Source organism: Triticum aestivum, chromosome 1D (genome assembly GCF_018294505.1).
Source record: "Triticum aestivum cultivar Chinese Spring chromosome 1D, IWGSC CS RefSeq v2.1, whole genome shotgun sequence".
NCBI classification, from domain to species: Eukaryota; Viridiplantae; Streptophyta; class Magnoliopsida; order Poales; family Poaceae; genus Triticum; species Triticum aestivum.
The window spans coordinates 100,697,085-100,710,992 of NC_057796.1; the positions used below are offsets into that span (position 1 = coordinate 100,697,085).

Here is a 13,908-nt window from a genome sequence, read left to right on the forward strand (position 1 = left end):
AATTTTTTTAGGCAAAGGAAAAAATAAAATAAAAAATAGAGAAGGACATCGAATTCGCCGCAAAGCCCAGACATGAGTACAGAGTTTTTCGAGAAGCCCCGGACATGATGAGTCGCCCAACAGGAAAAAGCCCACATAGCAGCAGTGCTCCATTCGTCGGGCTCACCAGGCCCACAGCTTAGCCCAAAAGCCCAAACGAGTCACCAAAACCCTAAACACCCTCTCCACGCCTCTCCCTCCGCCCCCTATATAGCGTCCCTCCACGCGCCGCCACTCTCCTTCCCGAGCCGGAGGCGGACGAGGTAAGAAGCAGCAGCCGCAGCGCGACACCGCGAGGAAACCCTACCGCCGCCGACGCAGAAGCAGCCATGGTGAGCCTCCCAGCCCCCGCTCCCCATCCAGATCCTTCCGGGTTTCCTCTAGGCCGCGTGCGCTAACGCTGCTGTGCTGCTCAGGGTATCGACCTCGTCGCCGGCGGGAGGAACAAGAGGACCAAGCGCGTCGCGCCCAAGTCCGACGATGTCTACCTCAAGCTCCTCGTCAAGGTATTCACGCGCGAACTCGTCGTCCGATGATCCACTTATCTGTTTAGGATGTCATCCGCAAGGAATGTTTCGCGATTCGATTAGCTCTAGCCGCATCTGTGATTGTTAGTTTAGCTGTAATTCCATCTACCTAGGTAGGCCCCCATTTCCCGTTGGATGCAGCGTTGTATAGTCTAGTGTTGGATAGACCAGATCGGCTTTTTTGTATGTGTGGTGTGCTTCTGGATTGTGATTGTTGTGTTGCTTTCTGGGGTGCAGCTCTACCGTTTCCTGGTGAGGAGGACCAAGAGCAAGTTCAACGCCGTCATCCTCAAGAGGCTCTTCATGAGCAAGACTAACCGCCCGCCGCTCTCCATGCGCCGCCTCTCCAACTTCATGAAGGGAAAGGTATGCACACCCATACTTTGCCGAGAGACATTACCGTCTGTTTGCTCGTAATCTAGTTGTAAGGTTCCCAGTGATGCATTAACCATGCTAATACTGATACCACCTGACGAGCAATATATTATTACTGAGGGAACCATTTACCTAGTGCTGCTTTTTCGACTTCCAAAAACATTGAATTCCTTATTTATTTTTCCCCTGTTGAAATTTGTGCATTTCCTCTCCAACTTAATGCGCTAAGTGTAGTTTGTCACGTGGTGGTTATGATGCAAACCATCTAGTCTACAAAACCAACTTAATGTCCATCAGTCTAGGTCTATGTAGTGTTCTGGTTTTGGTAACCCAACCTACCGATGCTCATATTTAAACTGTATCTTGACAGGAGGAGAAGAACATTGCTGTGGTTGTTGGTACAATCACAGATGACATGCGGATCCAAGAGGTCCCAGCAATGAAGGTTACTGCTCTGAGGTTCACAGAGACAGCGAGGGCAAGGATTATCAATGCTGGTGGGGAGTGCCTCACTTTTGACCAGCTTGCTCTCCGTGCTCCAACTGGGGAGAACACGGTAAGCTTTTTGCCCCCCTGATCTTTTGATTTGTCTATGCACTTGCCATTTCTATGGTTAGCACTTTTAACCATATTACAAGTTTTTAGGAAGTGGTGCCATTATATTATGTTTATGTATTTGCTGTGGCTGTATTGATCAAGTGTTCTGTAGAGTACAAAAAATAGGTTTATTACCCTTCTCATCATCCGTTATCATTTTTCTTCAGAGAGGCTAAGTTGTTACACTGATGTTTATGATGGAGTGTGATTAACTTGTGTGCCTGCCTGGAACTTCATTAGTATTTGAACGTCTTCTTTTGGTTTTGATCTTTTTGAGGTTCCCAGTGATGCTTTAACCATGCTAATACTGATATTATCTGACGAGCAATATATTTTTAACTGAGGGAACCATTTACCTAGTTCTGCTGTTTTGACTTCCAGAAACATTGAATTCTTTATTTTATTTCTTCCCTGCTGAAATTTGTGCATTTGCATCCTGTTCTGAATTTTGCAATGATGATGCACTTTACCCAGCTCATTATGAGACCTCCCTCTGTGGGTTGTCGTGATATGTACTTTTTTCCATTGTATCTGAGCTCTTGATAATTGTTTGTTTTGCTATTTTGACATGTTGGCATAAAGTATTAGTCTCATTGTAAGTGTTTTTGTGACTTGCAATGATGATACACTATAATCCCAGCTCTATGAATACTTCCCTCTGTGGGTTGTCTGATCTCAACTAAACGTTATAGTTCTATCTGAGCAAACTATCTGTGTGTACCTTTTACTTCAAATGAGTATCTAATTTGTCTCTATTATTTTTGCTTATGCAAATGTTTGGTGCTAGCATTTTGTCTTGATTATTTTTTGCGATGATGATACTATTACCCAGCTCATTATGAAACCTCCCTTTGTGGGTAGTTGTGATATGAACTTCTCTTTTGTATCTGAGCATTCTCAACATTCTTATTTATGATTTCTAAATTGCATTTCATTATTGCCTATTGTGAAAGTTATTGTTTGACTTGCAATGATGATACACTATAATCCCAGCTCTATGAATACTTCCCTCTGTGGGTTGTTTGATCTCAGTTAAACGTTATAGTTTTATCTGAGCATACTATCTGCTATTTTCTTTTTTACTTGAAAAGAGCATGAATTGTTTTTGTTTTCTTTGCTTTGCTTATGCAAATGCTTAGGGGTAGCATTTTGTCTTGATTATTTTTGCAATGATGATACTATTACCCAGCTCATTATGAGACCTCCCTTTGTGGGAAGTCATGATATGAACTTCTCTTTTGTATCTGAGCCCACTCACATTTTTCTTATGATTTCTTCATTACATTTCAGTACAACCTATAAAGGCTCTTCTATTCTTGTGGCAAGATAAACACAGCTAGATTGTGACTATTGCAGGGATGATACACTATATCCCAGCTCTATGAAAACTTCCCTCTGTGGGTCGTTTGTGATATTAACCAAGCGTTATATCTGAGCAGACTAGTTTGAGAACATGATTACCCACTATTTAATATGTAGTGGTTGCAGTCTCAAGTGTACTTCTAAATTTAAAATAACTGGAGAAATCCTTTCAGCTTTGTTTCTTGTGCTACCAGTTGTGGGGAATTCATTCTTACGTTTGCAAATGTGTGCATCTGCAGATCCTGTTGAGGGGACCCAAGAATGCGCGTGAGGCGGTGAGGCACTTCGGCAAGGCGCCTGGTGTGCCGCACAGCCACACCAAGCCCTATGTGCGCTCCAAGGGTAGGAAGTTTGAGAAGGCTCGTGGTAGGAGGAACAGCCGTGGCTTCAAGGTTTAAGTCGCCCTTTCTTGTTAGTCGCTGTTTGTGTGGAGCGGCTGTTGTTCTGTTTGAGCAATTGATAGTAATTAGTAAAGTACTTTGTACTGAGAGTAGCAAAATCTATCGCCCCAGTGTTCGAATGATATTTTGCAAGATTCTTATTGCTGTCAACTGTTTTGATTTTGTGAGCTTGAAGACCATGTTTCGTTGCAACCAGTCATTGCTTAGCTTCGGTGCCTCTTTGCTTGGCGATGTCCATTCTCTCTAAGTGATGTTCATTGTATTTGGTTAGCTTCAGTGCCTTTGCAGATCTTTGCTTGAAAAAAAATACTGCAATTATGTCAAAAGTTGCGTGCACGAATTCTGTCTCATGAGCATCTCTACATCTCCCCTCTGAAGGCCATTGGTTCATTCGATAGGATAGTCATAGGAAATGAGAAGGCATGTATTTGAAATCCTATTAACTCGAATAGAGAAGATGCCCTTTTCTGAAATTCTATGATTAGGAATAGAAAAAAGATGCCTTTTGGTTCATGTCATAGGATTTTTTTTATTGAGTCTAGGCCAATGTTTATTTTCTTATGAAATGTGTGGGATAGAAATAATTTCTCTATAGGGATAGGAATGGCTCAAATGAATTTTTCCTATGCAATTCTTATCCTACGGGATTCCTACAAACCAAAAAAGGCCAAAGATTTAACTCATTGAACAATTCAAACTTTTGTTTCTATTTCTCCTTGCAAACACTGCACAGTTTGAACTTCTCGATGACGCAACTCCCTCTTATTCATATTAGATTGTCGCTGACTTAGTATGACTTTTGAATACACAAATTTGAACATCATTTCAAATTCAACGAAAAGTATCAACATAGAGTATCGAAAGCCACCGAATGCAAAATAGTAACAAAAAGCCACCCCATCCCACATATATATATTCATCAAAAGAAACATGAATTTACCACTACCATACAAGGGGTGAGCTTCCAATATTGGCCGATAGCATCCATGAACATGATCCTTCGCTTTTGTTCCTTTCTCTTTTTTGTTTCCTCCTCCCTTGATAGCAAGCCTACACTCCGCACATGTGTTCCTCACCTCAACCTCCATCACAATTCAGAAGCGTGTGTCTTGGTCATGGCCTTCACGCAATCTCTCTATCCACCTTGCCACCTTCTCTTTTGTGTTTGGATGACAACTCCTCCTTTATCTCGATCATTGCATTGATTTTTTTATATGCACCCACTACACCATTCTTCTGGCTCTCTTCCACTTGATTTCTCCCGTCTTGGTGAGGCTTCTCACCCTGAAAAAAAAATCATCACCTTCATCTTCGAGATCTATGGTGTCGGAGATGCTCAATCTTGACCTCCTCGATGTTGTTTCATAATCTTTTCTCGCCCACTTCTCATTTTACGCCCTATTCCCATTTCTCTTGTTCATATGCTTCTATAGCTCTTGAATGTAGATGTCACACACAGTAAGTGGTACTCAACTTGGAGGATTGTTGTTCACTTGTTCGACTCAACCCAACCACCGTTTGCAACAATATTGGATGACACTCCAACGATGGGCCAGAGAATCTTGTGTCTGGTTAGAGGGAGTGGAGACATAGTTTGATCGCCATCAACTGTGGCGTCAAGAGAGATGTTCTTCCAAGCATATCACAAAGTTTCATCTTCATCGACACTAGTTCATTGGTCATGTTAGCTTGTTGCTGATACGTGGATCGATCTCCTCCGCCCACTTGCATTGGATACTTCGTGGCGTTCATCCTCCATCAAGGAAATGTCCTCAAGCCTTGTGATGTGATTTGAATAATCCAATACTGAGATGAAGGTCCACCCGGTTTGGTTTCCCCACTACAATGGAGAAGTGTAAGTGTGAAAATCCATCACCTAAATTGAACATTGGAAGCTGGGTTGCTTCTCTATGGGGAGTAACCTCAAAATGTAAGGAGTTAAAATCCTTTTTTTAGAGAGGGAGTTACAAATGTTAGGAGAATGGCCGGTTGCTTGTCACTCTAAAATGGCAGCTTTCTGGGAGTGTTCTTACATGCACGACCCACCCCTAGCGTCCCCGTTGAATTATTAGCCGCGAAAATGCAACCAGTACAAACCGCAATCATCTGTGTGACACGCCATACGTCATTCATCCGATGAATGCTTTCAAGTTCATGTTCATGAATTACACCTGCAGCTCACTGACTCTTCACAGGATCTCGCCGCAGTGCCTAATGTCTGTATGTAGTATCAGCTTTTGCCTCCCTAACAAGACCCTCATGTACAACACAACACTGCTCTCCTCCACCATGCCGCCAATAAGGGCAAGTCACCATCTCAGACTGACCTAGTCACCATCACAACTCAACTCAGTAGGAAAACTATCCCTACAGCAGCCAAACACCCACCCTTCGAATGGAGCGTACCAATTTCGGTCACAAAACCGGGCCTGCGACCCGCCTCCCGCCAGTCGAGCTTGCCCGCGTCGTCTGCCTCTCACGCAATTGACTGGTAGCGGGCCCTAGGAGCCCGCGCATCGCCGTCCATTATCGATATACTGAGAGCATCAGCGCCGTGGCCTCCAGCTCCGTTGCTTGGTTGCAGAGGCGCCATCATTCTCCGGGGATTTGCGTTTGCGTTTGGTTTCTTCTTGGGCGTGCCGAGTTTCACAAAGAACGTGGCGGTACATCCCTTCCCTACACCTTCACTTTCGAGCCAGATGTCCCCTTGCATCAGGCCAACAAATCTGATGGAACCGGAGAGTGTAGAGACATCGGTCAGCACAGAGATCAGAGAATTTCAGGGGGGAAAAGGAATGTGCAGAAATGCCCTCTTGATATACCTTCTGGAGAGGGCCAGACCCAAGCCGTTGCCGTTGTGCAATTTCGTTGTTGCATTCTCACCGTGTGCGAATTTTCTGAAGGTGTGAGCCATATCCTCTGGTCCAATTCCACAGCCGGTGTCTTTTACCTACAGGAGAATATGACATCAGGTCTTCTGCTAACATCAAGTTATTAGCCCTACGCTTGTCCCCTGTTTTTGCTCCTTAATTAGTTAGTACCACTTCTATGGGCAGCCACAAGTGATCTAAAATCATTTTTTCCCAAAAGAAATTTTCTAGTAGTTTTACTCAAATATGATATTTATGATATGTTTACCAATTACTGTAGAAAGTCCAAATCATTCTTTTTCTCTTCAGGTTATCTATCACTTTGAAGACCTCAATTGAGGTCTCTTTGGAATGCTAATGTCTACATTTATGAGTACCACTGCATTAACTTGGCGAGCATTGGCAGGCATCATTAGAAAGTTATGGTGTTATGTATTATGTGTTTGTGGCAACTTTCGGCATATTGAGGAGTTAAGAGAAAAGGAGTGAGTGGATGCTCAAAGGCAAACCTGAACAACCAAGTAGAAAGACCCATCAGAGGGAACTGGATGTAAGTTAGAAGCATACGGGTCCCTCAGTGAATCTGGCCTGGCTATGGAAGCTGCAATTGAAATGTGACCCTCCTTTGTGAACTTAATGGAGTTGCCAGCAACATTTAGCATTATCTGCATCAATCGCTTGCGATCACCAATTGCACAGGAAGGCAACTCTGGAGCCAAGGAAACCATTACCGAGAGCCTTTTGCATGCAGCCACTGGCTTAATCAAATTAACCACCTACAAGATGAACCAGTGAGTTGACCTCAAATCCAACTGTATATTTCCCCCTCCTTCCTTTTAGGCAACATAGTAGCAAAGTCGAAATATTAAAACTGCTGTCAGAACACTTACATCTGTAAAGGCAGCATGCAGGTTGAAAGGTGCAATATCCAGCTCAAGACTCCCATTCCCAAGCTTGGAAATATCCAAAACATCGTTGGTCAAAGTTACAAGAAAATCGCTACTCTTTAGTATAGTCTCAATCATCAGGCGTTGTTCAGCCGTAAGAGTTGTTTCCAGAAGGAGGGAGGATAAAGAAACAATGGCTTTCATAGGAGTACGCATTTCATGGTTCATCACAGCAAGAAAATCATTACGAGCACATATAGCCATTTCCGCCTCTCGACGTGCTGCATCTAGGGCAATATTCTGCTCCATTAGTAGATCACGGGCCCTCATGGACTCTTCCAAAATGGCAGCATGAGACAGTGCAACTGCCACCTAAATAAGAAAAAATGAGAGAATGTGGTCATGTTTTTTACAATATCTGCAGGCATGAAGTGTAGTGCACTCTACTTCATAAAGAAATAATTAAATGCAAAATTATCCATCTAAGAGCAGCATTATAGGCTAAATGCTAACAGAAAATGCTAAACATTAAGCATTGATAATAAAGCTTAGTTGTAGCCCAAGTAAACTGACAAAACGCTGAACAACTCAAGGACATACTCCCTCCGTCCGAAAATACTTGTCATCAAAATGAATGAAAAGGGATGTATCTAGAACTAAAATACGTCTAGATACATCTCCTTTTATCCATTTTGATGACAAGTATTTCCGGACGGAGGGAGTACCACACAAAGTCACAAACACAATGAAATCAGAAGAAAAACTCATTAGTGCCAGGAGGAAACAAAAGTATTAATGATGACCACATGCATACTTCCAATAACTAAATCAAGGATGCATACAAGTGCTGCATGGCTTTTACAGAGCTTGTCAGGATATAAACCAATTACTCACAAGCAATATCATATTAGGGAAAAGGAAGATAGATAGGGCGATAAGGGAAACTAAAAAAAATGATTTTCAAGAAAAATAGTTTCACACTTCAAACCATAATAAAATGATTTACTAGGTTAACTCAATTGCAACTTCAGTTAACCAATTCTCTTCAAAACTCTTATTCACAGACAAAGCATACACATTTATCCATTGACTAATAAGAAAACTTGAACAGAGCAGGCCAAAGAAATATACAAAAGCAGCCCTACAGGATTCTAAAGCTGATAATATCAGAGGCCAGACATAGGTTACCAGACAACCACACCAGTGATTACAGATTACATATATAGAAAAATGAACAGAAATGAAATCAACAACTACCTGATCAGCAACAACTTCAACAAGCTCCAATTCATGGGTACGCCATTTTCTTGCACTGTCTGGAGGCAGCATCAAAACCATTACTGCGAAGCTTTTTGCAGATAGCTCAGGCCAATCATTTATTTCGAAATTTGTAAGGTGCAGCAGTGGAACTCGGACAGCTACGACCTCTGGTGGCACATACCTGCTTGTGTCTGCCTTTATTGAAGCCAATGGGGAAGTATGTGGAATGCTTTCTGCACGATTACTATTAAAAACCTTTGAAACAACTGGAAGATTGATAGGAACAACTAAGCCAATAGGAGCGCTGTTATGGATTGTATGGGACAGGTGAAGGGCTGTTCCAGAGCGGGATGGCATCCACAGGGCACATTCAGCTAACCCAAGAGTCCTTCCCAACTCAACAAGCGTAGTTCTCAAAATAGTGTGCCTGTCAAGGGTGCTCCTTATCTCATGTGTGAGCATGTGGACATGTCTGCCTGTCTCCTCCTGTGTTCTTATAATCCCCATCTCTTTGTCAAGCTCTTCAGCCTTATCCTTCAGATACCTCTCTCGCAACTTCACACTCAACAGATCAGGAATTATGTGCACAAGCATCAATGCCGTTATGCATGAAACCACTGCTGTCGCAGCTTTCGCCACTGTCATTACCACCGCTATAGTCTTGCTATAAGTGGCGAAAGTCCACAAGTTTATCAGGTGAGTTGCCCCACAAAGCACAATGAAGGCGCCAAACTGTATGAGCACCCATCGGTAAGGGAAGAATGATGACTTCTTGACAAAGTATATGAGCTCCAAAGGGATCGAGAAGTATGCAAGTGCGATAAAAAAGTCAGATATGTACTGATACTTCACAAGGAGATCATCGGCCTGCCAAAGTGGTTCGATACAATCACATGCATCCATCTGCTAACAGCAAAAGGTGTTACCGGAGAGCTGCACTTCTACTTGACCTGTGAAAACATAACATCAAAATTTTACTTGACTTGATTTGAAAAACAATTCCACAAAAAACCATGAAAGAGAGCAACTTCCATAGGGCAGCTATAATAATATGTTAATAGCATGGAGCGGTAGTGGTGGTCCAAACCATACATCCATCAGCCAAATTTGCATATGACAGGCTCTAGTTGGGTTGGGTTAAGCTATGAAAAATACAGTCAAGATCAAGAGGACATGCAGAAGACAGAACGCATCTGTAGGATTAGCAATCACATTTACATAAAAAACGCAGTGCTACCCTCTACACGAATAAACTCTAGCTGGTGCTAGAAATAGTCAGGGATCGCGATTTTCAATCCGTCTTCTCTCACCAAGCAGAAGAAAATTTAGAAGTAAGGATCAAGTCCATTACTAACATGAAACATCAACTAATGCCATCAAACGAACAACACTAATTTACACCTACCAACAAAGACACTAGTGAAAAAGATTACCAGTCCCTATAGAATTAAAAGCCACAAGCTCCAAGGCGTCGTGAAATTAAACACCACACTTTGACCCTGAATCCAACTCTGAACCATCATTCATGGAACACCTAAATAAAGGTCAAATTACTTGTGTGAACCTAAACTGAGGTCTGTGAAGCTGAGATATTATATCGACAGTCCATGGCACAGAACCCTAACATGACCCAACCCAAATTGAAATCGATTCAGTATTACAGCAGGTCATTATCAAACTGCTTGAGATTTTTATTTGCAATTCCCGAAATAGCTTGACTGCTTGAGGCTGAGAAATTACTTCAGCAAGATACCTCAGCTTAAGCTTCTCTCTTTTCTTTGCCCGCTCAACTCTGCCGCCGCACGCCTTGTCTTGACCAAAGCAAGACGACGCGGCAAGCTCGAGCACGGCAGGTAAGAGGAAGAATCCCACCGCAACAGCAGCAGGGAATGCAAGAAAACGGAGGCAGCTCTTGTAGCTACTCCCCCAGCCGCACAAGGAACTCCAGGGACACCGCGCCGATCTCAGCACGGCAGCGCGCCGGAACCAAGAACCGCACCACCAACAACCGCCGGTGGAAAACGACGAGGTCTCCTCGCTCTAAATCGAAGCAACAGCCGCTCGCGTGTTGACCTGGGCCAACGGAGGAGAGACGGGCGGCGACTCGATCTGCCGCTCGGCGCTCCCGTGCCGCAGCTGCCCGCGATTGCCGGGATGGATGGATTCTTGGGAATGGGGGGAGAGAGAGAGAGAGAGAGGGCTAGAGGGGATGCCTCGGAGCTGCAAGTGACTAGAGAAAAAGCGCCCTTTTGGTTTCGGTTGGATGTGAAAGCGAAGACGCGACACCCCGCCGTTAATGGCAGCAACTTGGAACTTCGCCACACTTTGCAGGTAAAAAAATGGAGTACTAATCGAGCCTTTCCTCTCGGGTTCTTTGTTTAGTGTATCCACGATTTGTGCAGGATTTTGGTAGGTATTTTAAAACATATACTATGATTTTGTGCAAGATTATCTGCATAAATTCTGTTTCAAGTTGCACATTTATCCAAGGGAGTTTGGCTTTCTTTGTTTAGCATTTGAGAAAATCGGGAAAGACTTTCATGCCGTTCTGATACATTTTTTAGCAGCCAAGTTGAACATGATGATTTTGTGGCGTGATTAGGTTCTCCTCCAAGCAAAAATATACTTAAGATCGATGTCTCTGAAGGCACCAACAAGCTAATAATTTCATGGGTTTGTTCCTATAATCCTTTGTCAATTCAGTAACGCTGGAATCCAACCGTGCATCTGAAGAATGAAGACCACTACTAATTTGCATAATACCACTACTAATTCTTAAGGGAAAAAAATCCTTGGTGAAAGCGACAGGGGAGGCTGGATGCATTGCACCTGCTGGGCTGGATGCATGGACATGTGAGGCAGACGTTTGGAGTCAGACTTGACCACAGAGAGAGATGATTCGCTGTAGGATGTACGGCATGCTGATGTGTGATGGGTTGCACCTGCCCATCATGGGCCTTTCCCATGCTCTCTTTTGTGTTTGTGCAGAAGTACTTAGGAGAGCAACTGTTAACGAGCGCTTTTTCGGAAGCCTCGCAATGATCAGCGCCACTTGGCGCGCTCTCAGTCATTCGCCACGTGTCGCGCTCTGGACGTTCTCTTTGGATTTTGTTTTTTTATTTTTTCGCATGTGTTTTCGGCTTTTTAAACGTTTTTTCGGTTTTTTTGACGTTTTGGTTTTTCTTCGGTGTTTATGTTTTTCGTAAAAAAAATTTGAAATTTTTTTTTCTCGAAAAAACGCGTTTTTTTCTTTCGCGAAAGTCACGGTTTTTCTTCCGCGAGAGGCACGGTTGTGCTTTAGCAAGAGTCACGGCCGTGCCTTTCGGAAACGAAAAAAAATGCGTTTTCTGTTTTTTTTCTTTCGCGAGAGTCACGGTTTTGCTTCCGCGAGAGGCACGGTTGTGCTTTTGTGAGAGTCACGGCCGTGCCTCTCGGAAAGGGAAAAACAAAACACGTTTTCTGCTTTTTTTTCTTTCGCGAGAGTCACGGTTTTGCTTCCGCGAGAGGCACGGTTGTGCTTTTGCAAGAGTCACGGCCGTGCCTCTCGGAAAGGGAAAAAAATATGCGTTTTCTGTTTTTTTTCCTTTCGCGAGAGTCACGGTTTTGCTTCCGCGAGAGGCACGGTTGTGCTTTCGCGAGAGTCACGGCCATGACTCTCGGAAAGGGAAAAAATACGTGTTTTTTGTTTTTTTAGAGTCACGGTTTTGCTTTTGCGAGAGGCACGGTTGTGCTTTCGCGACAGTCACGGCCGCGCCTCTCGGAAACGAAAAAAAATGCGTTTTCTGTTTTTTTTCCTTCCACGAGAGTCACGGTTTTGCTTCCACGGGCATGCCTCCTTCGGAAAGGAAAAAAAACCGTGCTCCCGGTTCGGTTTTTTCGCCTGATTTTTTTCGTCCGGTTTTTTCATGAAAAAAAGTTCGTCAAAACCTATCAACATGGGATCTAGTTTTGAATATCTTGATGCGTGGAATCCAATGGTGAAAACGGTTCGAGATTTGGACGCACGGTTTAGGAGATAAAACGTTTTGAATAAACGGATCTACGAAAAAGGGAAAACCAGGTTGCGACAAGTGACGCACTGCATGTGCGCCACTTGTCGTGACCTGGGAAAGTGGAGTGTTCTTTGAAACGAGTACTTCTTAATTAGTGATTTCGAGTACTTAGGCCCTGTTTGTTTGGGCTTTTGTTTCTGCTTTTGCATCTTTTTCATTTTAGCCAAAAACCCATAAAAGCTCCTAAATAGGTGCTTTTGGAGCTTTTATGGCTTTTGGAGCCAAATATTGTTATATTGATTCATCAACGGAAAAACTAAACATCGCCCACACGTGTCCATCACCACTTATTTTGCCACGTATGAATAGATGACATCAGCAGGAATCTTTTTGTTTTTGGCTTAAAAATATTTTATCTTCTGATTAAAAAATCCAATTAAAAATCCGTTTTCACCATTAAATCCGTCTCGACGAGATCTTCAAAACTAGACCCCATGTTGATATGTTTCGACGAATTTTTTTTTGCCCAAAAGTTACCATGATGTTTACACTGTAGTTGCCATAGTGCTTAAACTAAAGTTGCCATGTGGCAATTTTAGTTTGTAGAGCATGACAATTTTAGTATTTTGATGATGGCAATTCCAGTACTTTGACCATGAAAATTATTTTTTGTATAAACCATGGCAATTTTAAGTGCATGTATCATGGCAATTTTAGTTTATGGTGCATGGCAAGTCTAGTTTCTTAATTCCCGTTTTATAATATGTCAAAATTACTTTTAAATGTAGAAGAAAATAGCTAAAACATATCATGGTAACTTCAGTATAAATATCACGTCAATTCATGTGCAATAGACATGGCAACTTTTAAACAAAAAAAATTTCATCAAAATATATTGATATGAGATCTAGTTTCGAAGATCTCGTCGCGAGGGATTTAATAGTGAAAACGGATCTTCAATCAGATTTTTCATTTAAGAGATAAAATATTTTAAAAACTGAAAATTCAAAAATATTCCCACATGCATGCATGCGACGACATGGCGTAGTCTATGTGTTATAGGGCGTGTGTGTGGGTTTGGCTCCCACCACACGTGTGAGCGTTAGCGTTGTCCTTCATCAAAAGCTATCAAAGCTCCAAAAGCACCTATTTAAAAGTTTTTGTGGCTTTTTGATCAAAATGAAAAAGCTGCAAAAGCAGAAGCAAAAGCCCAAACAAACAGGGTCTTACAAATGTACAAAATCAATGACATGGGAAACCACAAACAGTATTGTCAGCCCTCTCTAATTCGTAGGATTTTTGAAACACAAAACCATCACAAAAAAAGATTTAGTGCGAAAGTCTTCTTGTGCACATGAGCACATATGCGCCAGCTGTGAACAGTAAATTCGAAAAAGAAAACTTCCTCAGTAAACTAATATAAGATCTTTTAGATCACTACTTTAATGATATAAACAATCTTATACTATTAGTTTATAGAGGGAGTAGTAAACAATGTTTCAAAAAATGATTTTTAGGCAAACATTGTTGAATGTTTCAAGTGTGTGCAAAGTTTCATCATGGAATGGCATTCATGGAAGTCGTGGCGAAAAAAAAAC

General features: G+C 42.5%; 2 protein-coding genes and 4 non-coding genes across 7 annotated transcripts; 5 read left to right on the forward strand and 1 right to left on the reverse strand.

Annotated features, from left to right (window-relative positions):
• The first annotated feature begins 213 nt into the window (after positions 1-213).
• On the forward strand, positions 214-3,496 carry LOC606337 (60S ribosomal protein L18-2). The gene is made up of 5 exons (XM_044592640.1): positions 214-371; positions 456-545; positions 804-932; positions 1,312-1,497; positions 3,140-3,496. Exons 1-5 carry the CDS (start codon positions 369-371, stop codon positions 3,296-3,298), a joined length of 567 nt encoding a protein of 188 aa, XP_044448575.1. The 5' UTR covers positions 214-368; the 3' UTR covers positions 3,299-3,496.
• Positions 996-1,067, forward strand: LOC123183895 (small nucleolar RNA snoR53Y). Its single transcript, XR_006492883.1, has one exon. It is a non-coding gene; the product is annotated as a small nucleolar RNA snoR53Y (small nucleolar RNA).
• Positions 1,816-1,888, forward strand: LOC123183894 (small nucleolar RNA snoR53Y). The gene has a single exon (XR_006492882.1). It is a non-coding gene; the product is annotated as a small nucleolar RNA snoR53Y (small nucleolar RNA).
• Positions 2,346-2,434, forward strand: LOC123183745 (small nucleolar RNA SNORD29). Its single transcript, XR_006492773.1, has one exon. It is a non-coding gene; the product is annotated as a small nucleolar RNA SNORD29 (small nucleolar RNA).
• On the forward strand, positions 2,703-2,791 carry LOC123183746 (small nucleolar RNA SNORD29). The gene has a single exon (XR_006492774.1). It is a non-coding gene; the product is annotated as a small nucleolar RNA SNORD29 (small nucleolar RNA).
• Positions 3,497-5,406: 1,910 nt separating the features above from the next.
• Positions 5,407-10,588, reverse strand: LOC123180567 (probable ethylene response sensor 2). Of its 2 annotated transcripts, none has more exons than XM_044592639.1 (6): positions 10,059-10,588; positions 8,316-9,268; positions 7,062-7,430; positions 6,681-6,947; positions 6,124-6,251; positions 5,407-6,027 (listed from the first exon to the last, which is right to left on the reverse strand). In XM_044592639.1, exons 2-6 carry the CDS (start codon positions 9,219-9,221, stop codon positions 5,778-5,780), a joined length of 1,920 nt encoding a protein of 639 aa, XP_044448574.1. In that variant the 5' UTR covers positions 9,222-9,268; positions 10,059-10,588; the 3' UTR covers positions 5,407-5,777. The 2 variants fall into 2 exon arrangements, with proteins under 2 accessions (XP_044448574.1, XP_044448573.1); XM_044592638.1 differs by having other exon boundaries at positions 10,072-10,587.
• Positions 10,589-13,908: the final 3,320 nt, after the last annotated feature.